Below are 20,363 nucleotides of genomic sequence, written 5' to 3' on the forward strand. Positions count from 1 at the left end.
CCTGGGTTTGGCTGCAGGGCTGCTGGACCCTCCCCTCACACTGAGCTGTATGTATGCGAGCTGACAAACTAATTATGGAAGAGATTGGGTAATCCTCTGGCTTGGAGAAATAAGGAGGTCTCAGTATGGCTGTGAACTGAGAAGGAACCCAATTTATTGTCTCGATTTTAGAGAAAAGAGGTAGAGATCTCCATGGCTTGCTTAGCATTAACCCTACAAACGAGGAGGCAGCTCTGGCTCTGCAATGCAGTTCCCAGCACTTTCCCCAAGGCACTGATTAAAAATAATCCACAAGAGCACTGCAGTCCTGGCCAACCTGATTTTGCTAACCCTCCTATTGCATTGCTCTGTTACAAAAACCCATCTGCTGCTCACACTCAGAGGAGTGAAATCTCGATTTGAGCAAACTGAAAGGAACTTCATTCTGCTCCATCCGGCGCAGAGTGAAACCTGATGGTGGTTGTAAGACTGAAGGCTCAGCTTCATTTACAACCCAGGCAGACATTTAATTTGTAGGACCAAGAGCTGCAATTTTCCTTAAAGCAAGCTGAAAATGTGGTGTTCCTCTTATGATTTTCCCTGCTGGGACAGGGCTGAGCTGAGCTTGGTGCAGGGCTGGCTGGCCCATGGGCACGTGGCATCGCATGCAAGGCAGTCAGCAGAGTTCTGCTGAGATCAGATGTTGCCCTCATTGCTGCCTGTCCCCTCACTCCTGCTTCCTCTGTGACAGAGCAAACAATGCTGGGAGGTCAGACGTGGTCGGTGCAATGGCTGCTGTGTTCCTTTGCTGTAAGTGCAGCTTCTGGAGGGCTCTGTTGGCTGTGTCTGAGCACAACTGTTGCAGTGTTGTGTATTTGAGCAGGTTGCTGTTGAAAAACTAGGGTGGGAATGGGACATTCCTCTGCAGGTGCCACAAGGGAACAGGAGGTGCAGTGTGAGTTCTGACCCTGCACCACACAGGAAGGTGCTCCTTCCTTCTGCCTTCTCCCCACTATTTCTTCCTGCAGAGTTGTCCAGAACCAACACACAAACTCATGCTCTATCAGCTCTATCAGGAGAATTTTGCTTTTCCCCTTTCTCTCAAAGTCATATGAGGAATTAAGCACTTATTAAAGGCATGGAAAAGTAACTGCTTCGCAAACTGAAGTTGCCATGGCATTATCCCAGCAAGCCACAGCTATAGCTGGGGAAATACAGACTTGGGCTGATTTCCTCCTAATATTGCCCATGTAGGCAATTGCTTCCATGAAATGGACAGGATGTTACTTAAACAGAGAAGTCCGAATGTCTGTTTAATGACTTGTACATCTAAATGCAAGAGTATAAACCTCTTTGGTCACTCCTCTTGATGCCCGAGTACATCAGGGAGGTATTTTACTATTTTAAAAGCATAAAATTCTATTGCTGAAGATGTGATTTTGTATTTTTATATATTATGTGGCTGGAAAAGTTGAAAGTGAAGAGTTGTCCTCAAAGGGCTGTGGGACAGAGCCCTTCTTGATATGGTCATCCCTTAGTACCAAAGGGAAAAGTGAATGAGACAGAGAGGAAAGCAGATGTAAATTACTCAAAGATTGTGCTACAGATGTGAAGGCTGTAAAAAATGCATGGAACAACATGTAAAAAATGGTGGAACAACAGTGAATAGAGCAAAAACCTGGCATTCAAGAGCTGAGGCAGAGACTACACTGAACAAAGGTGCATGCATCAGTCATGTTTATTGGTGCATCGACAATTTTTGCAGTTCAAGTGACGTGTTTAAGGAAATATATCATTCCAAATGGTCTGCACTGATGGTACATGAAGTGGAAGGCTGTATTACAGTGGTAATTAAGACTTGAGAATCACTTGCTAACACCATTTGCTCTGCTGCTGACATAGCGAAGTCCGCGCTTGGTATCTGCTGAGCACATAAATTCAGACCAACTTTTAAAGTGCTGTTAAATCCATGAGATGTGCATCTCTTCCTACCATGCAGTGTTTGTAAAAGGCCACGTGATGCAGGTGTCAGGCTCTTCTTATTTAAGGAAGGATTTTAGTGCTGGTGAAGTGGCCAGCAGGCACTGGGAAACTGAAGTTCTTCACTTAACTGACATCTAATACAGGCAAGGAAGCCAAGATGAACAATGCAGCTTCTACCAAGCCCACCTCTGAAGTAAGAATTTCATTTTCCAGGGCCTGAGTAACTGCTGACCTCTGTGCTGAAGCGTTCAGTGAGGAAATTGGTGTTTAATTTCAACCTGGATGGGAATAAGTGGCATTGCTAAGGACACACACCCATAGCTTACAGGCTGCCTGCCTCCACCTGAGCTCACAACACGTCTATTCTAAAATATCTGTAACAACAGTTCAGTGCAAACGTATCAGCGACGCTCAGAAATTCACCCCACTGCTGCCAGGATCCCATTTTTGTGGTACTGCCACAGCTGCATCATTAAGGGCAGATAAACACTGCTAAAAAGATGTTAAGAAAACATCCTGATGTTCCATTCTTTTACAACTCCCCATTCTAACGCAGCTCAGGAGCTCCTCCAGCTCTGTCCACATCCCCACTTATTTGCTCTTTGAAACAGTTTGTCAGCACACGATAACATCAACGTTTACAAACACAAATTACAGCTGTCCCGTTGATATTTTGTAAACCAAAGGGATTTTATTTTCTAGGCAACTCAATAAAACACCCAAGCGGTGACTCTGAGGCATCTCCCTCGCACAGAACTCCTGCTCTGTTAGTGGATTTGCTATGCAGACACGATAAAGCAAAGCGAAACACTCCAGGTTCAATACAACTAATTTTAAGTTTAAAAATACTGCAACTGAGAAGTAATTCCCCAAAAGTATTTGGACAGGCTTTCGGAAATCCACCCAAGATACAAAGCTAAAAAAATCCCAAGTGTTGCTCCCAAAAGTCCACGCTGTTGCAAACGTGGCAGACAATAAATACGTATCTTCCTCTTTGACAGCACTTTTGTTTCAAAGACACCCAAAGTACACCTCTCTGAGGTAGGTATTGTCCATGTCACTGATGGCAAACGGTGAGGAACAGCTCCTCGTCCCAGGCACCTCACCTCTTCAGTGTGAAAGCTGAGAACATGATTTAGGGTTGATATTCTCTTGGTCTCATTCCTAGACAGCATTTTGTCTCAAGTCGTATCAGTGTCATCTTCAAGTTCCCTCTTTAGGTTCGTAAGCTTCTCGAGGGCTGTTGGTAATGATTTGTTTTTTTCTCATGATGGATGAAAAGCAAAGTTGTGGTTTAACACTGGAAGCAAAGTGGTTTTCTATTGGAAACTCCCAACAGTGTGAACACGTATTTTAATACTGAGATAAAATGAAAACTGGTCCATAGTGCTTTTGGCAATTCTATTCTTTATCCTTGATTATTCTTGCCTCCATTTAGCAAAGCGCTCACACAATTTCGCTCCGTTTCCTGCGAGATCCCCTCAGCATTTCAAAGTCCAATTCAGCTGAGAACCTCAATTTGCTGCTTACAGAAAATGGGATTTTCTCAGCAGGAGTTCAGCTACGTGCCTCAGTGAGCGGAGGCCTTTAAAACTCAGATTGATTCCATTTGGAAAGCGGGTTTGTTTCTGCCTCAAACTGAAGATGCACGTTCCTGCTCTCCATTTGTAGAAGAGCAAGAGAGGTAATTGGAAACAGAGTGATAGAAGGCTAAGAACGTTGTAAAATTCCTTAAAACAAATGTGTATTACAGGCATTACAAAGGAAAAAATAAATCCCCTTCAGTACTACGCACCTCTACAGCACCTTTTAAAAGTCCTCAAAGCACTTACTGTTAAGCTCACAGCTTTGCTGCGAGGTAAGATTGATGAAATCAAATCCACCTTCCCTGATTCTGAGCAGTGTGAGAAGTAGGGCGTTTCACCCAGCTTGTTTTGTTCTGACAGTTCAACTGCATCCTTCATTATCCGAATTAAAGTCTTGCTCCTCGACAGTCATCGCTGACAAATCAAACACATTAAGGCAGAATGCAGATGAAGAAACCTCAGGCCTCCCTTCCGGATTTACTACTCCGTCCTTCTAAAAAGGGTAAGACTTCTTACCAGCAAAAACAACTGAGAACTATACCTTAAAGTGCTCATTTACAGTATTTGGAATCTGCTACAGCTTAGTAACACTGTGGCCGTGAGATCAGCTACAGCCAAATGAAGACCATTCCAATGTATTAGACAGATGCAAATTAAGATACTTCCCTAATTACTGTATTTTCCTCCTGCCAGAAGTTGAGATATTAAGAAGAACCCAAGTATTCCCAGTAACATGCCTATGTTCCGATGCAGTGTAAACACCAAGGGGCTGATAGTTATTTTCCAAGCAACTAAAAACTACCTATGGAGGATTAATAAGTTTAATTCAACACTTAACCACCTACTCGTTACTTTTAAGAAGGCTATCTTAAAGCTTAAAGGCCACTTCTTCCTCTAAAGCCGTGACTTCACACAAACGATACATTCTACTTCTGATAGTAACATAGTGGAGGGCAGCTTTAGGGATGCTCTTTCCACCAAAAGCTGTGCACCCTATGAGCAGCAGCAGGGCTGCTTCCATGCGCAGAGTCTATTTTTTTAGTATAAATAGTGCTGATACACACATCTCCTAAACCCTTAATTTAATTACCCTGAAAACATAATACTAATAGATTAATTCAGTAATTTAGAGGCTCGCTTTTTACACTAGTATTGAACAAGCCTGGTTCTGTATGGCCACTCAGAGCACACACACAAAGAGAAGATTATTTCAGAAATCAGGTTTTAGCTGCCAGTGTATTTCACCTGCCAAATGACTCTAAGTTAGCATGCGAGAAGACAACCTATTTCAGATCAGTTGGAAAAGTCACTAACCCCACAAACCTGTGCATCCTGGCCATCGTTTTATACGCTTTTCAAGCTCTGTGAACGGAATTTTGTGATTACATACAGCTTATCTGGAAATCCAGAATTTGATTCCGGATGAGTGAGGTAGTAGATGTAACCATCCTCATGCAGGTTGTCACACCTCCCCAAAGTTGGTGTGTCCCGTCTCCTTGGCGTGTTCTCTGGCTTCCACTTGTCCCGTCAGTCCCTTCTGGCACACCATGCACCTCAGCATGAAGCGATTCACGTCAGTGAACTGTCTCTTCCGTCTGGCTTCGTCTGCTAGCTCCAAGGCTTGTGCGAGAACAACATCATCAGAAGTAGAGAAAATGGTCTGGGGAGGAACGTCCGAGTCGGGGATTTTACGCTCGAGCGGATCGTAATGAATCCCATCGTAGATCAACAGGACCCGCTTGGTGTACCCGGCATCCTCCCCGAAACGATCGATTCTGACTGTCTGCGTGTCCACCACACAGATTTCACACTGATAAAACTTGGATAAAATGGAAACCTCGATGGCTCCCCCCCAGGTTTCCTCCCTCCGGATCCAGTCGCAGTATTCCCTGTTGGTTTTCCCCAGCACTGCTTCACAATACGCCTCGGGGTCGCTGGCTACAATCTGTGCGATGAGGCTGCGCATCTCCGGGGCACAGCCAGGGTCGTACACACCTCCCTCCACCACGTAGTACACACTGGTGAACAGACACGAGTTATCAGCTGGTACCACCCTCCTGGCCAGCACGGGGACCGCTTCCCTCACCGCCATCATCCTCTTGGCCACGACTGGAGAGCCGGCACTGGGCTTGGACGTGTCCTCCTCCACGATGAGCGTGTCTCCTGTCAGACAGAGGGGAGAGCTGAGCGCACAGATCACCACAGAACCGAATCGCTAACGTCTGAAAGGAACCGACAGCTCACGCCCAACCACCGACCCATCCCCGCCGGACCCACGAGTGCCGCATCCCTGCGGTTCTCGAGCACCTCCAGGGCGGGGACCCCGCAGCCTCACCCGACGCTCCGCTCCAACCCCCCTGGCCCGCCGCGCTGGGTCACAGCCTCGTTTAATTAAGCTAATTGCAGCCCGCGGGGCAGCGGAGATCATAAAGCGCAGGCGCTGCCGCCCAGCAGGCCTCACCCGAGTGGATGCCCAGCTCGCCCAGCCGCCGCTCGCCGTCGCTGAGGTCGAGGCTCCGCGGAGGGAAGCCGAGCAGCAGCCGCTGGGCAGGGGCGGGGACGCCGGTGAGGGCGGCCAGGGCGGCCTGCATGTCGCGGAGACGGGAGTGTGCCGTGAGGCCGGGCAGCGGCTGGGTGCCGCTCCGGGCCTTGCAGCGCAGCCGCAGCATCCTTCGCGCGGCCGCCGCCCCCTCCTTCCTCTTCCTCCCTCCTCCTCTTCCTCCTCCCCCCGCCCGTCTCTGCTTCCGCCCCGGCCCAGCGCCCGCTGGTTCTCGCGAGATCTTTTTCCGCGCTGTTTCATTGGCCGCTGGGCCGCGGCCAATCGCGGTGTTGCCAGAGCGGGCGGCGCGCGCCGCGGCCGGTGTCGATCTCATTTGCATGCAGGGCGCGCTTGGGGTTGTGGCGTAGCGCCGTTCTCCCGCCCGCTTGCCGGGGAGCGATTTACATCTCATTTGCATGCAGCGCGGCGGCGCGGAGCCATGGCGGCGGCGTACCGGCACGGCGGCAGCGCGCCGCGGGGCAGAACCGGGGCCCAGCGCGGCGGGGAGAAGAAGTGCTGTGAGTACCGGGGCGGAACCGCACACGGAGCGCTTTTCGCGGAGGAAAGAGGAAAAAAAAAAAAAAGCGGTTGTCAGATTCGCTTAACAAAACGCGCGGTTCCCACGGCACGCGTGGGTTTGAGTGCGCGCGGCGAAGCCCCGCTGTGCCGGTGCCCTTCGTGCTGCTGACAGCCTCAGCTCAGCCTCGCTGCAGCCCTGCTGCCTCCTGACCTCCTGTTTTCCGTGACCGTCTGCTTAAACCCATGTTTTCTTCCATCCTCAAGCCATTTTTCTTCTGCCCTTGGCAGCCCGTGTCTCCTGGGTAAATATTTGTCCCGCCGAGAACCGCGTTAGCCCCATTAGCTGCAGCAGGTGCACCGCTGCTAATCACTTTCATTAGCTAACACTGCTTGCAGCACTCATTAGGAGTCGCAGCCAGCTGCAGGACGGCCGGCTCTGTCTGTCCGCTGGGCTCCACGCTAACGTTTTCCTGCAGCGTGGGCATCCTACATGACCAACTCGCCCACCCTCATCGTGATGATCGGGCTGCCAGCGCGCGGCAAGACCTACGTCTCCAAGAAGCTGACACGTTACCTCAACTGGATCGGGGTGCCCACCCGAGGTGTGTGCCCCCACGGCCCCCTGCCCACAGGTGGGAGGGTGTCGGTGGGCACCCATGTCAGCACGGCGTTATTTTGTGTCCCAAGTGTTCAATTTAGGGGTGTATCGCCGGGAAGCTGTCAAGTCCTACAAATCCTATGACTTCTTCAGGCACGATAACAAAGAAGCGATGGAGATCCGCAAGTGAGTTGGCGTCACGGGGCCGCGCAGATGGCCTGCGGTCTGCTTAGGCTTGGGGTTGGCAGCCCGTGTGTTTCTGTAGCACAAAATAACATTGAATGGCACGGAAGGAGGTGGTGTGGTGCGCAGATCCATTGGCAGGATCTCTGGATGCGTGGGAATGTTATTGGCATCAGGAGAAATAGATGGAAAGGAGGGGCTTGGAGCACCCAGGGGAGCAGGGAGTGTAGGGGGTACCTTGGGTGCTGTTCCCAGGTGTGGATTTTTGCCCTCAGACATGTCTTTTTGAGGGCAGTGGGGCTGGGGATCTGCATGGAGCCTCAACTGGTAGAGGCAGCAACTGGGGCATCCCAAGGGCAGGGATGGGAACATGGGAAAATGGGGATTTAAACAGAGTTGAGCTCTGTAGAGCCCCCAGGAATTGAGGCACCCAGCCTCGCTTCTTTCCATCTGAGGAGAGAACAGCCAGCTGAATTTTTCCCAATCTCAGAGGCTCAGAGGACCTCCAATCTGAATGCCTTGCACCTGCTCTGACACTGCATTTCTCTCCTGCAGACGATGTGCCTTGGTGGCCCTACAGGACGTGAAGGCGTACCTCCTGGAGGAGTGTGGGCAGATAGCTGTAAGTCTCTTCCCAGCCAAACACACCATGGGGGCTTCGTATCTGGGTTGTTCAAAGCTGCCCAGGGCATTCGGGAACCCAATGTAACTCCTAATCATTTGGGGCTGTTTTAGAAGCTGCAGATAAACTTTCTCATTGCCACTTATTTTCTGATAGGTGTTCGATGCAACCAACACAACTCGGGAAAGACGGGACCTGATCTTAAATTTTGCTAAAGAAAATGCTTTCAAGGTAGCGCTGCTGTATTTAATTTGTGATTGTGATCACAGTGCTGGAGTTGTTTTTGACTTGTGATTTAAACCAGAGCTCTTGGTCCTCTAAAACATGTTTCACTGCCTCCTTCACAGGTGTTCTTTGTGGAATCTGTGTGCGATGATCCGGAGGTCATTGCTGCCAACATCCTGGTACGTTGCCAGGCTCTGTGCCACGGAGCTGCATGCTGTGCAAGGTCACCAGCTCTGCTCACAGCACTGCTGCTGGGTTGTTGGCATTATGGATGATGTGCACAGTGCGGGGTGGTCGGGATCCCGCTCAGATGGCTGCTGATGGTTGCAGGCATTCCCTCTGCTGCAGGTGCCAGCTGGGGGCTGAAGCTCCGTGTGTCACCTTGCTGCTCCTGCAAGGAGGGCTGGGGGCTGAAGGAGGCTTCCCCATAGTGCTCTTACATCTCAGCTTGTGAATACTATTGAAGATTTATGGGCTGTAAAAGCTGAAGGTGCAGTTGTTGAAGTTGGATGTGAGCTGAAGCCGGACAGTGTTTGACCTTGAACATGGGATGACAGGCAGCTGTGTCTGCACCGGGGCCAAGCACTGCAGTGTGCCTCCCCATTGCCTTTTGTTGCATTGCCAGGAGCAGGTTTTTCCACCGGGCAGCACTAAACAATGCTGACTAGTTTCAGAAGGGAAAGATGATGATGTTCAGTGCTGCTTTTGCTCCCTGTCATGTTTGCTCAGCTTTCCCCACGTGCCTCTTTCTGCTCGACAGGAGGTGAAAGTCTCCAGCCCTGATTACCCCGAAAGAAACAGGGAGAATGTGATGGATGACTTCCTGAAGAGAATCGAGTGCTACAAGGTCACGTACCAACCCCTTGATCCTGATGAGTACGACAAGTAAGCAGCAAGCCCGGGCTGTGCTCTGTCCCTGAGCTGCTTTGCTTTGCTGCTTTGTGTTCTGTGCCCAAAGACTTGCAATGCTTGTGCTGAAGCACTCCCGAAGCTGAGATTTGCTCGTGCGAAGGCGATGCCCTCGGGTTGCAGTGGATTTGAATGTGATGCTCCCTGTGCAAGCACGGTGTGTCCTGTGTCCCCGCAGTGGCGCTGATGCCTTTAACTCAGGGCAAAGAGCTGGGGGACGCCTGCACGTGTGTCAGTTGTCAAACCCGGCGTGTGGGTGTTCTTATTTTATGTTGACTCCAGAGATCTTTCCTTCATTAAAGTGATCAATGTGGGACAGCGGTTCCTAGTGAACAGAGTCCAAGATTACATCCAGAGCAAAATCGTCTATTACCTAATGAACATCCATGTGCAGCCACGCACCATCTACCTCTGCCGGCACGGCGAGAGCGAGTACAACCTCCTTGGCAAGATTGGAGGGGACTCTGGGCTGTCACCACGTGGCAAGCAGGTGAGGGTCTGCAGCACCCAGATGGCTGCACTGCAAAGGAGATGTGTGTGGGGGGAGGGGGGCAGCTGCCCTGTGCAGCTCCTGAGCTCCTCTGCCCTCTCTCAGTTTGCACAGGCGCTGAAGAAGTTCATTGAGGAGCAGGAGATTGTGGAGCTGAAGGTGTGGACCAGCCAGCTGAAGCGCACCATCCAGACAGCTGAGTCACTGGGGGTCACCTATGAGCAGTGGAAGATCCTCAATGAGATTGATGCTGTGAGTGGGGCACGGTGAAGCCTTCTGCTTTTCTAGGTGGAAAATAATTAAATTGGGCATAAAAGTGTTTCCTGACCATCGCTCAAGTTTTCCAGCCATGGCTGTGCATAGCGCCCTCCACCCCATCAGGAGGTTTGGGGTCTCTCACTAGGGCTGAAAGCACCTGGAACGGTTAGAGCTTTGCACAGCAGCAGACCTTGCACTCCAGCTGGTGTTGGGAGGAGTGACATTGAGCATCCCACGCGCTCGTAGGGTGTATGCAGTGCCTTGCTGCTGGGCGAAGGTTGGCACTCTCACTCTGTTTTTGAGGGCAAAAGAAATGCTGGTGTTGTGCTCGTATTTGTGTACTGAATTGCTGTACACCTCCTGAAGTGATGCTGCACGGAGTTGTGCTTCCTGCAGGGGGTGTGTGAAGAGATGACATATGCAGAGATCGAAGCCAAATACCCTGATGAGTTTGCCTTGAGGGATCAGGAGAAATACCTCTATCGCTATCCTGGAGGAGAGGTGAGAGCACTTAAGAGAAGCAGAGTGCTGCAGCATGCATTGGGCAATGTGTGATGAGTGAAATGGAGGGGCGTTGCTTGGTTTCAGCTCTCTGTCCCCAGTATTTCCATGAGAAATCAAAAGCCCTAGTGAACCCAGCTCTCTTAGAGGAAAGGAGCACTGCTTGCTGTTCCAGCAGTGTGTGAAGCAGGTTCATTGTGCTGCTCTCAGTTGGCTGAAGCTGAGTTGTCCCTATGGAAAATCACCCTGGGAGAGAGAAATGGCTGTGGGTGGGGATGGAGTCACTTCTGGTTTTACTTTACAGCCATATTTAAATGTGTAATTTAGTGGTTTATTTTCTTTTCAAACTGCACTTGCTAAGAGTTATCACTAACCTGAACTTCCTGTAATCTGAGGGTTGCTGCCATCCAATTTCACCCAGAGCTGTTTCCTTATTTTCCCCTCTATTTACTCCATCACTTCTGCAGTTTGATGCTTTAACCGATACTTTCCTGAAGGTGAAGCTGCGTTAATTGCTACTTCTGCTCCAAGTCTGTTTACAAAAAAAACCCCTTGCAAAAATTCCTGTTTTGTTTTGCAGTCCTACCAGGACTTGGTTCAGCGTCTGGAGCCCGTAATTATGGAGCTGGAGCGGCAGGGCAACGTCCTTGTCATCTCCCACCAGGCAGTGATGAGGTGCCTCCTGGCTTACTTTCTGGATAAGAGTGCAGGTACAAAAATAAATGCATGCTGGTGGGGGCTGGCTTCTATTTTTGCTCTTTTTCGGGGTTTTTGGGTGGGTGTCTGGTAATTGCTGTTTTGATTTTTCTTGACAATGGAGGAACTGCTTTAAAAAAGAAAAAAAACCCCAAAAAACACAAAACACCCATTTCTGAAATGGTTTAACCATTGCATTTCAGCAGAGCTTTGCAGGATGTGCCCCGTGAGGGCAGAGCGCTGTCTGCTCAGTGCCTGCCCTGCTGCCTTTCTGCTCAGCCCTCGTTTCCAGAAGTGCTTCAACCAGGAGCATCTCTATGGGATTTGGGTTTTTTTTTTGATTTAAGGAAACTGTGCTCTGGTAGAGCAGTGAGGGCAGTGCTCCGTGGCACAACGATGCTCTGCAGGACACATGTGAGACACTATGTGCAAGGTGCTCTGTGATGGGAATTGGCTCCTCCTCACTTTGCAAGCAGCACTGCTCACTGATCAGCACAGAGCTATCTGTTGTGGGAAGAGCACTGTTTGAGGTCACTTAAAGAGAAAACACCAGGCCCCTGGAAGCTGGGGCATGCTGCTGGGGCAGTGTGATGCTGAGCAGTGCTGAGCTGCTGTAGTTCTCCCTGTGCTTTGGGTTGGGTTTCCCCTGAGCGCCGCTGGGGGGCTGTGGTGGAACCTTTGCTCGTGAAGGTAAAGCTGATGCTGCTGCCTCTCCTGCAGATGAGCTGCCCTACCTGCGCTGCCCCCTGCATGCCATCCTCAAGCTCACCCCGGTCGCCTACGGTACGTGGCTCCTTTGGGTGGTGGGTGCAGCTGTGTGTGGAACAGCAGTTGTTGCTGTCAGTGCTTTTGGTGATGGTGGTGGGAGCAGTGGGATGGTGTGTGGTGGAGGTGTAGATTGGATACAAGGACAAAGCATTTCACAGTAAGTGGGGTGGATGTCCCCATCCCTGGAGACACTCGAGGTCAGGGGATGAGGCTCTGAGCTCTCACAGTGAGGGTCAAAGCCAGAAAGTAACTGAAGTGTGAATTCTCCATGCAGATGAACAGTTCATTGAGATTTTTTGTTTTAGTTCTGAAACAAGTAACAACCTTCTGCTCACTTGGCATGCACTTATAATAGGATTTTATTCTACATGGGTTAGGAAATAAATTGCACTTCCTCCAATAAACTCCCCGTTCTGTTTGAGCAAGGTTGTAAAGTGGAGACGATCAGCCTGAACGTGGAAGCAGTGAACACCCACCGGGACAAACCTTCCCTGAACTCAGTAAGTTGAGCTGCCTTGTTCTGCCTCGTGGTTCATGTGATTGCTCAACATTTGCCTTCTGTGGACATAAGTCAATTGAAACTCTCCCTGCTATAAGTGCCTGGTTGCTTTCAGTGCCAGCAAGGCTGCTTCAGAAGCAGAACTCATTGCATGTAGAGTTGTATGTGCTTCCCAAGACAGTGGGAGATATTTGGAACAGGGGCAGAAGTGGGCAAACTGAAGCCATTTGGGTTAGGATGTACATCTTTAAATGCTATGTCTTGTTGTTAAGGCTTGTTTGGTGTGTCTGCTTGGAATTAGTGCTATTAACACAAAGTAGTTAGGGAGTTCCTGCTGCCTTCCTGAGCTCTCAGCCCATTGCAGAGCCATAGGCACTGTAAGGCTGCACCCTGGGGTGCATTGTGGGGTCAGCAGCCCCAGGACAGGCTGCTGCTGTGCTGTGGGAGGGAAGCATGGGGCTCATCCCTTCCTTTGAGGTGAGGATGTTTGTAGTGTGCTGGTTGGTGGCTCTCTGCCCTTGCCCTTGTCTTTGTGGATCTCACCAATGTTTTGCAAGCATTCTGTGGAAGTTTCCACTGTTTTTGTGCTCACTTGTGCAGGCATGCTTTTGTTTTGTAGAGTGCCTGCAGGTGTTGGGGAATGCCACCGAACAGCTGGTTCAGTAAGACTCCCCAGTTAAGCACCACAAAACCTACCACTGCATTAGGTTGCAGGGGAGCTGATCTGAACTGAGCACATCTTCAGCTCCAGTGGTGCATGGAGGCTTTTAGCCACCCCATGGCATTGGAGGAGGTTCTAGAAAGAGCTCCAAAGGAGAAGGGTTATCTGCCATTGTCTCAGACTTGTTGCTTTGCTGCTCGTGTGATTCCTGTGCTGAAATCATTGGTGCTGCTTGGAGGAGTTGGAGGATGCTCCTGCTCTGCTTCCTTGAGAACAAACTACTTTGAGAGCAGAAATACAAATAAGGGAAGTTTTTCTATTTATTTTCTTTTTCCTGAATCAATTGTAAAAATCAGTAAGCAAAAAACAAACAAACAAAAACCAAAACAAAACAACCCAACACAAACTAACTCCGAACCCAGAAGGAAGTAAATCTGCAAGCAAAGCAAACGTAGGACATCCACCACCGCGGGTCTGCTCGTGGCCAGAGGCTCTCGGGGATGCACTGCAGTTGTAACATCTCCTTCCCCTTTTCCCTTCCTTGTGATGTCCTCCACCTGCAACCAGAGCTGCCTTCCCATGATCCAGAGCCCAGGCAGGATGAGGAGGAGCAGCCTGACGCCGCTGGCCAGCACGGCCACGGAGCAGCGCCCGCGGCACCACAGCGTTGGGAGCGGCCCCACTGACCTGCAGGTTCGAGGTGCAGCTGCTCAACCCCGGCTGCAAGCCACTGTCCAGGTGGTGCCTTGCTCTGCTTCCCCTCCCGTGCCACCCATGTCACCCAACCATGGCTGTAGTCCCGGCAGAAGTACCCCCAAATACCCAAACGCCACTGGGAATCATTCTGCATTGGGCACTCTTAAAATAAACAAGGCAATGCATGAAAATCTCTCCATGAAGCTAGAATTGTGGTGCCAGAGGTTTATAGAACCCTGTCCCGTGCAGGCAAGCTTCCATTGTTCCATCCACCCAATGAACCATTGGGTGGTTCGTTCTGGGCCGTGCTTTCCAACAAAAGCTTGATTGGAAAGAGTTACAAATATCATCTCTGTTCAAATGTGTTGGTGCAGCCAAGTGCTGCTCTAGCTGTAGAGCAGTTGGGGAAATCCCAGTGCTCAGTGCCTATGTATGTTCCTATGGATCCCACCAGCAGCTGGTTGAGCAAAGGTTGGGCTCCTGGTGTTTGGGTGCTGCTTGGTTTTTTGCCACCTCGCACTTCTTTTGGTTTGAAATCACATAGATCCCCATCAGGGTGGTATGTGAAACCCCACTTGCTTCTTTGCAGGTTGAAAATTGGTTCTCTTTGCTGTGTCCCATCACGTGAGGTGGAGGGGGGAGGTTGGGGGCTCCTGGTTGGGGTTGTTGTGCATTTTGTTCCCCTTGGTGCAGTGTGAGACATCTCAGTAAAACTGTGGCTCTGCTATAGGGGGCTTCATTTTCAGATAACAATTAACAGCTTTAATCTCAGACATCTCACAGCTTGATATTTTTCAAGCTGTTTGCAGTTGTGCTGCTTGTAGTTGTGATGCTGTAGCATCAAAAACTTTGAAGCTCAGGAGCCACTGAGCTCCTGGGCAGGGATGGTGAGTGCTGTCCTGGAGCTCTGCCCTGAATGGAGCCACTCAGTGAGCTGCTGCAGCTCAGGTGCAAGCCTGCAGTGATCTCCCTACCCTGAACCCCTTGGATTGCTTCCCTTCTTTCCTCACTTCCTTCACTGCTGTTACTGTTGCTTGTAAACTACCTTTAAAGTGCACTTTGAGCTCTCCTATGCTGTTTCTTTTTCCTTTGCAGCCTCAAGTGGGAAATGCTTGCCTGTGAGTACCGCTGAGAGCAGCTTGTGTGCGTTCTGTTGTGCTTTAGTAAGTAGGACTTCTCTTGGCTGAAGTTGCATGGAAGCTACTTTGGGAAAAGACAAATGCACTGAGCAGAAGGAGGTCTTGCTGTGCAGTAATTAGTCACTAAGGGGACCTTGATGGGTGCAGAGTGCTAGCAGGGCTGAAGTTCCATCCACAGCCCTTCTGTGCTGTCACCCTTAAGGTGCTGCTGTCCATCACAGGGCACTGCAGGAGGTGGTACCAGTGGTGTTCTCCTGTGGCTTGGGGTGAGCTGCATGGATGGAGCAACAGGGAGAGGAGGGGTTCGGAGCTGCATTGGGGAGGATGTTTGGGAAGCAGCTCTGTGAGTGAGCCTTGCTGTGCTGGTAGGATTGCTGCTGCCTCCTCTATCATGTCCCCCTGGGGGCATCCTTGGGGTGAGCAGGGCAGGGCTAGCTTTCACCCACTGCACAGAAAGAGTGTTTTCTTGTCTATATACCCCTTTCTACGGAGCCAGCAGCCAGTGTCATCCAGGAGACCTTGGGCTCTCCCTGCTGTGCTGTTGCTGCAGCAGCTGTGGCAGACCCTGGGGTGACCCCTTGCTTGGCTTAGCAGATGCTTCACCTCATCCAGCTCGTGCACTGTTGTTTTTGTCCTGTAGAAGCTGGTTGCAATTCATGTTTGGGACCTGACTGTATGGGATAGCTCTTGGTGTGCTTCCCTGCACAGCCCATCCCCATGCATGTGGGACGACCACAAGATCCAGTCTGCTTTTACCCATCTTTGGGAGCATTCTGGAAAGCTTTGGGTGTTGTATCTGCACTGCAGAATGCTGGACCCTGGGATATGGGACTGCCTTTGACCTGCGGGCCCATCCTCTTGCTGCTGGTGCTTTGGCTTCAAATGCAGAGAGCTTGATTTAGTGGAAAGAGAGGGGAATGGTTGCTGGTTCCATTTCCTGATGGATGGAGGGCAGATGAAGGTTCGGTTGGGGAGGTTGTGCCTCACCTCCAGCTTCTGCTGTTGTGGGGGGAGATGAGTTTCCTCCTGATCTCATTACTCCTACTGGCATGAGCAGCTTTTGACTTGGCCAAAAGTCAGATTTTGCACTTTGTCCTTGAAGTGAAGCTCTTCCAGTTGTTTGTTTTTTCCATGAGACTCCCTGTCATCCTGTAGAGCCTCAATGTATACACATTTCCTGGGATAAAAAGACACAGGACTGATCTTTAAATTTACATCTCCTGTTTTTAACTTGCTGCGGAGAGGTTTTACTGGTAAAGCAATTCTACCCTGCCAAAGCTGCAGAAGCACACACAGCCTTGAGTGGTGTTGAATGCAACCATGGCCTTCTTGGGAGCTGCCCAGCCTCTGCAATGCAAACACTGCAGTGTTTCACCCAAAGTTGCCTACATCCCAGCTTTCAGGGTCCTTAATGGTGAAGAAGAGGGGAAAAGCAGAAAGAAACTGGGCTGGGGGAGCTTGCAGTGCATCATTTCATAACATCCACAGCTTCGGTCCTCCAGCTTTGCCTTTGTTCTCTGAACTGCAAGGGGCTGTGTTTAGAAAACGAATGCATATGCCAGCTATGAAAAATTACCCTTCTAACATTATGCTTCAAGTGTTTGCTTTCCCTTTTGTTTAAAATAATAATAATAATAATTCCTCAGGGGCATCCAGGAAGGGAGTTTGGTCCAACTTCCTTCATTCCTCCGCAAACCCTCTCTTAATAGTGGTGCTTTGCTTGAGAAAACAGCATGTGAGCAGCTATTGTGAGTTAACTGATGGTTACTTATTAAGTGTCACTGCTGGGAAAGCTGTTCAGATATTATATTTTTCTTATCACAAGTGGAAAGAACGTAGGGTCTGAGTTTCCTGAATGTTGGACAGAAATGTTGATGCCTGCTGCTAATTGTCAGCAAATTGGCTTGAGAGCTGTGCCTGCTGTTTTAGTGCAGAACAGTGATGGCTGGGTAAGGAGGTAACAAGACAAATGGTGTGCATTGATTGCACACCCCTTTGCAGTGTCCAAAGCACTGCTGTGCATTGCAGCTCAGGTCTCTGGGACCAATGTCTGTGCTCTGGGATGTGGAATGAGCAGCAGCTGCTGCAGGGCATCGTGTCTGTCAGGTTTTAGTGAATGCAGCATTCACTTGTACTGATGTGTTCCTTCTGTGGCCCTTGGTGAGACACTGGAAGGTGTTTTATCAGAACCAGAAGTGTTCATTGTGGCTGATAGGAGAATTTATTACTGTAACTTTTCTAACATTTGTCTGGAAGTGTAATTTCCTGTGGAGAGGAATAAAACAGAGTGACCCTGAGTAGCAATCAGCCTCATTCTTGCATGGTGCTCAGTGAAGGTTGCATGCCCAGGCTTGGGGCAGCTGGGAGAGCTCTGCAGGAGGCTGAATGGCAAAGCAGGAAGAAATTATCTGCTCAGGAACAAGTTCATTAGCAGATCCTTGGGTGGATGCAGCCAGGTAGATCCACTGCGCGGAGCTGGTTGGATTCTGTGCTGTGAAGCATCTTCTGTGGTGTCCTTTGGTTTAGCACCCGTGGGTTGAGCCGTGTTCCAACCTGTGCCTTTCTCTCCACAGAGGCTGGCTGGCCTAGAGGTGGAGGGCTGCAATGGACAGCAGGAGCCTGATGGGACACGGTGCCAGCTGGGAGCGCAGTGAGCAGTGCCTTCCTGCAGCCATCCTGTCCTTGTGAGCACTCAGTGTCTGCCATGGCACTGCAGAAAACTTCCTGAGAAGATTTTTTCAGCTGCTTTTAACGTGTGTGTGCTTGTGTGTGTGAGCAGCAGGACATGTGAGTGAGCTTGTCCCCATGCTTTGAGGCCTCTGGGCCTCTCCCTGCTTGCTGAAGCAACGTTTCTTTGGAAGATGTTCTCATCAGACCCAGTTTCCAGGTTTTATTCAATCTTTATCATCTCTGAGCTCAAACCCAGTTACTCAGTGCAATTTAACAAGCAGAAGCACTCCAGGTATCGCTTGGCTTCCATGGCTGTTGCTTTGAATCCCCCCAGACCTGAGCCTCTTGCTTTGCTTTGGGAAGGGTTTTGCATGTGCTGTGGCAAAAGGCACTTACAGGATTGTTCAGTCCTACAAGATGACCCACTGCAGGGGACAAGGACATGGATTTGCCCATTGCCATCTGGGAACAGCCAAGCTGCTTTTGGGCTCAAACCCTGCTTTGGTTGTCCACTGCATGCCTCACCCTGTTCTCTTTTCTCCTGGGCTTTGTGGATGCTTTTCTCTTGCAGCAAAAATTCCTCACTCTGCATTGCACAGCACTGTTTTCTTCCTGCATTCCATGCTTACTGTCCTGTTCCCTTTACTTTAGCCAAAACCTCTCATGATCAGCTTGGATGTTTTGCACTCATACGTGCATCAGAGAATCGTGGATTCATTGACCAAAGCTTAGTCATGCTAATTCTGCAGAACATTTCCTATTGCTATACCCATTTTGAGATGTTTTTGTTGTCAGAAGGTAGTGAAGGGCCCGGGCTGTGGGTGAGAGGTGAGGAGCAGCAGTGGGGCCACGTGTGTGTGTGCTGTGTGATGGTTTTTTACTCATCTCTTGTACCAATTTTCAGACCCACAGCACATTTCTGTACTCACATGTGAGTAAGCTGTGAATGTTGCTGATGTAATGCTGCCTTTTGTGGAGCTGAAGCTGTTGAAGTATTTAGGGCACAGGTGGTGCACTCCTTCAGTGCTGGCTGCCTGTTATTGGGTTGCCCTGCCAAGAGGTGGGGTGATGACACTCCGAGTTTTCACTTTTCTCTTACGAGTTATTTGCCAAACTCCATTTTCTCTCACTCCTAATGTCTCCCTTGAAATTAGGGCAAAACTGTCAGGTTTGCAGCCCTGTGATTAGGTGAAGAAATGGGCATTTGGGGTTGAGCAGGATGCTGTTACAGACCTGCTCCGTCCAACGACTCCAACATCTGTGATCATGGGACTCAGGCTGTGTGTGTGAATTGTGTAAATCAGTGCCCATCCGCAGATACCTGAGCCCCACACACTCTGCCTGTGCTCAGTGGGCTGAGCTTATCTGGGGATTTGTGTTGTAAACACTCCCACAGCTTTTATTCTCTCAAGCTGAGATGAGAGGCCACAGCAGAAGCCCCAAATGCTTTAGGATGTACATTCTGCAGAAGTTTTATGTTGATCTTAAGCTGTTATGTTCCAGAGGGATGAAATTCAGGGGGTAAAAAACCAGAGTTTTATTGGTTTTACTCCTTAGGCTGTTCCCACTGAGCAGTTGTCCTTGTTAGAAATAAGCCAGGGCTGGGAGGAGAAAGGAAAGGAGAAACAAAAAGTTGAAGGAAGAGTTCTATAGGCTGCATAGCACAGCAGTGATCCTCCAAACATGCTGGGGTGGGCTGGCTGCAAACCTGCAGCATCAGAACCACCAGCAGATGCCTACTGTGAGCTGTTCACGCACAATGTGGTGTAATAACTGGTGGTGAGGGGTTAGGTGTATGTGTATCGTTAAGGAGCTAATGGCTGTAAAGAGGCACAGCCATTTTTTTCCTGCCAGAATTCATGAATGTAGCTGATGAGTGTCGGTAGTCATCAGTTTTTAATTGCTGCTTAATGTCTGCTCTGCAGTGGTGGCTGGCTGTGGGTTGCTGTGCTCCCCAAGCGATGCTGCAGCAGCTGCATGCTGGTGCTGGGACAGAGCCATCTGCAGCAGCCAGACCGTCCCTCAGCGCTTTAAGCCAAAGCACAGCTTCTCCTACTGCATCTTAACTTAATACCTGTTGTCTGTAAGGCAGAGCAGTGGCAAATTCCCAGTGCAGGTGAATGGTAGGTGACAGCGTGGGTGCTGCAGGTCCCAGGTGAGCCTCTGCCTGTGCTGGGTGCCAGGCACTTCCTTGAAACCACCTGACTGCCCTGGCACCGCTCATGCAAACAGCTCAGGATAAATAAGGGTTGCACAATTTACCTGAATTTAGGCTTAACGGGGGTTTGCACTGCTGGTCATACAGAGCTGTGGTGTTGGGCTGTGTTCAAACACTCCAATAGCTCACCATGGGCTGAATGTCCAGCGGTGGGCTTGCCTGCTTCATGAGCATTGCACCAGCACCAGATCTTACTCCTGTATCTCCCTGATTTCTATTTCCATCCGCTTTTGATGTCAGAGGTGCTCTGTGCTGGTCTCAGGGTGCTGCTCTGCATTACTGTGTGCTGCTTGCAAACTGCATCCTTGTGCTGTGCGTGGGGGGGGAGATGTTTTGTGTTTCACAGAGTTCTGCTGTGTTACTGCTTTCTAATGGTCTTTTTTTCTAGGTTTTAAAGAAAAAAGCAATGTATGCAGAGTTGTTGTGTTGTGTACTCTTTGCACTTACGCACAATTATCCCTTGAGCATTTATTTACAATACAGAGGTTTTAAAAATAAAATCTTGTTTCCTCTCCCTTTCTGTGACTGTTTGCTGTAACTGCATCACCAAACCAGCACACAGCGGGTGATGCTGAGCTCAGGGAGTGCATGGGAAGCACTGGGGGTGAAGGTGAGCTTGGGGCA

General features: G+C 49.8%; 2 protein-coding genes across 8 annotated transcripts; one reads left to right on the top strand and one right to left on the bottom strand.

Annotated features, from left to right (window-relative positions):
• Nucleotides 1-1,694: 1,694 nt before the first annotated feature.
• On the bottom strand, nucleotides 1,695-6,256 carry YOD1 (YOD1 deubiquitinase). The gene is made up of 2 exons (XM_048926041.1): nucleotides 6,010-6,256; nucleotides 1,695-5,711 (listed from the first exon to the last, which is right to left on the bottom strand). The coding sequence occupies exons 1-2, from the start codon at nucleotides 6,215-6,217 to the stop codon at nucleotides 5,011-5,013; spliced, it is 909 nt and encodes a 302-aa protein (XP_048781998.1). The 5' UTR covers nucleotides 6,218-6,256; the 3' UTR covers nucleotides 1,695-5,010.
• A 122-nt stretch (nucleotides 6,257-6,378) lies between these two features.
• On the top strand, nucleotides 6,379-20,309 carry PFKFB2 (6-phosphofructo-2-kinase/fructose-2,6-biphosphatase 2). Of its 7 annotated transcripts, none has more exons than XM_048926021.1 (16): nucleotides 6,379-6,605; nucleotides 7,083-7,208; nucleotides 7,294-7,390; nucleotides 7,943-8,009; nucleotides 8,166-8,240; nucleotides 8,357-8,413; nucleotides 8,995-9,119; nucleotides 9,426-9,633; nucleotides 9,739-9,885; nucleotides 10,288-10,392; nucleotides 10,973-11,102; nucleotides 11,809-11,871; nucleotides 12,283-12,356; nucleotides 13,584-13,716; nucleotides 14,808-14,875; nucleotides 17,425-20,309. In XM_048926021.1, the coding sequence occupies exons 1-16, from the start codon at nucleotides 6,527-6,529 to the stop codon at nucleotides 17,503-17,505; spliced, it is 1,635 nt and encodes a 544-aa protein (XP_048781978.1). In that variant the 5' UTR covers nucleotides 6,379-6,526; the 3' UTR covers nucleotides 17,506-20,309. The 7 variants fall into 7 exon arrangements, with proteins under 7 accessions (XP_048781978.1, XP_048781974.1, XP_048781972.1 ...); XM_048926017.1 differs by having other exon boundaries at nucleotides 13,584-13,754; nucleotides 17,425-20,308; XM_048926015.1 differs by having other exon boundaries at nucleotides 13,584-13,754; nucleotides 14,808-14,830; nucleotides 17,425-20,308.
• Nucleotides 20,310-20,363: the final 54 nt, after the last annotated feature.

The sequence above is a fragment of the Lagopus muta genome, chromosome 24 (genome assembly GCF_023343835.1).
Source record: "Lagopus muta isolate bLagMut1 chromosome 24, bLagMut1 primary, whole genome shotgun sequence".
Taxonomy (NCBI): domain Eukaryota; kingdom Metazoa; phylum Chordata; class Aves; order Galliformes; family Phasianidae; genus Lagopus; species Lagopus muta.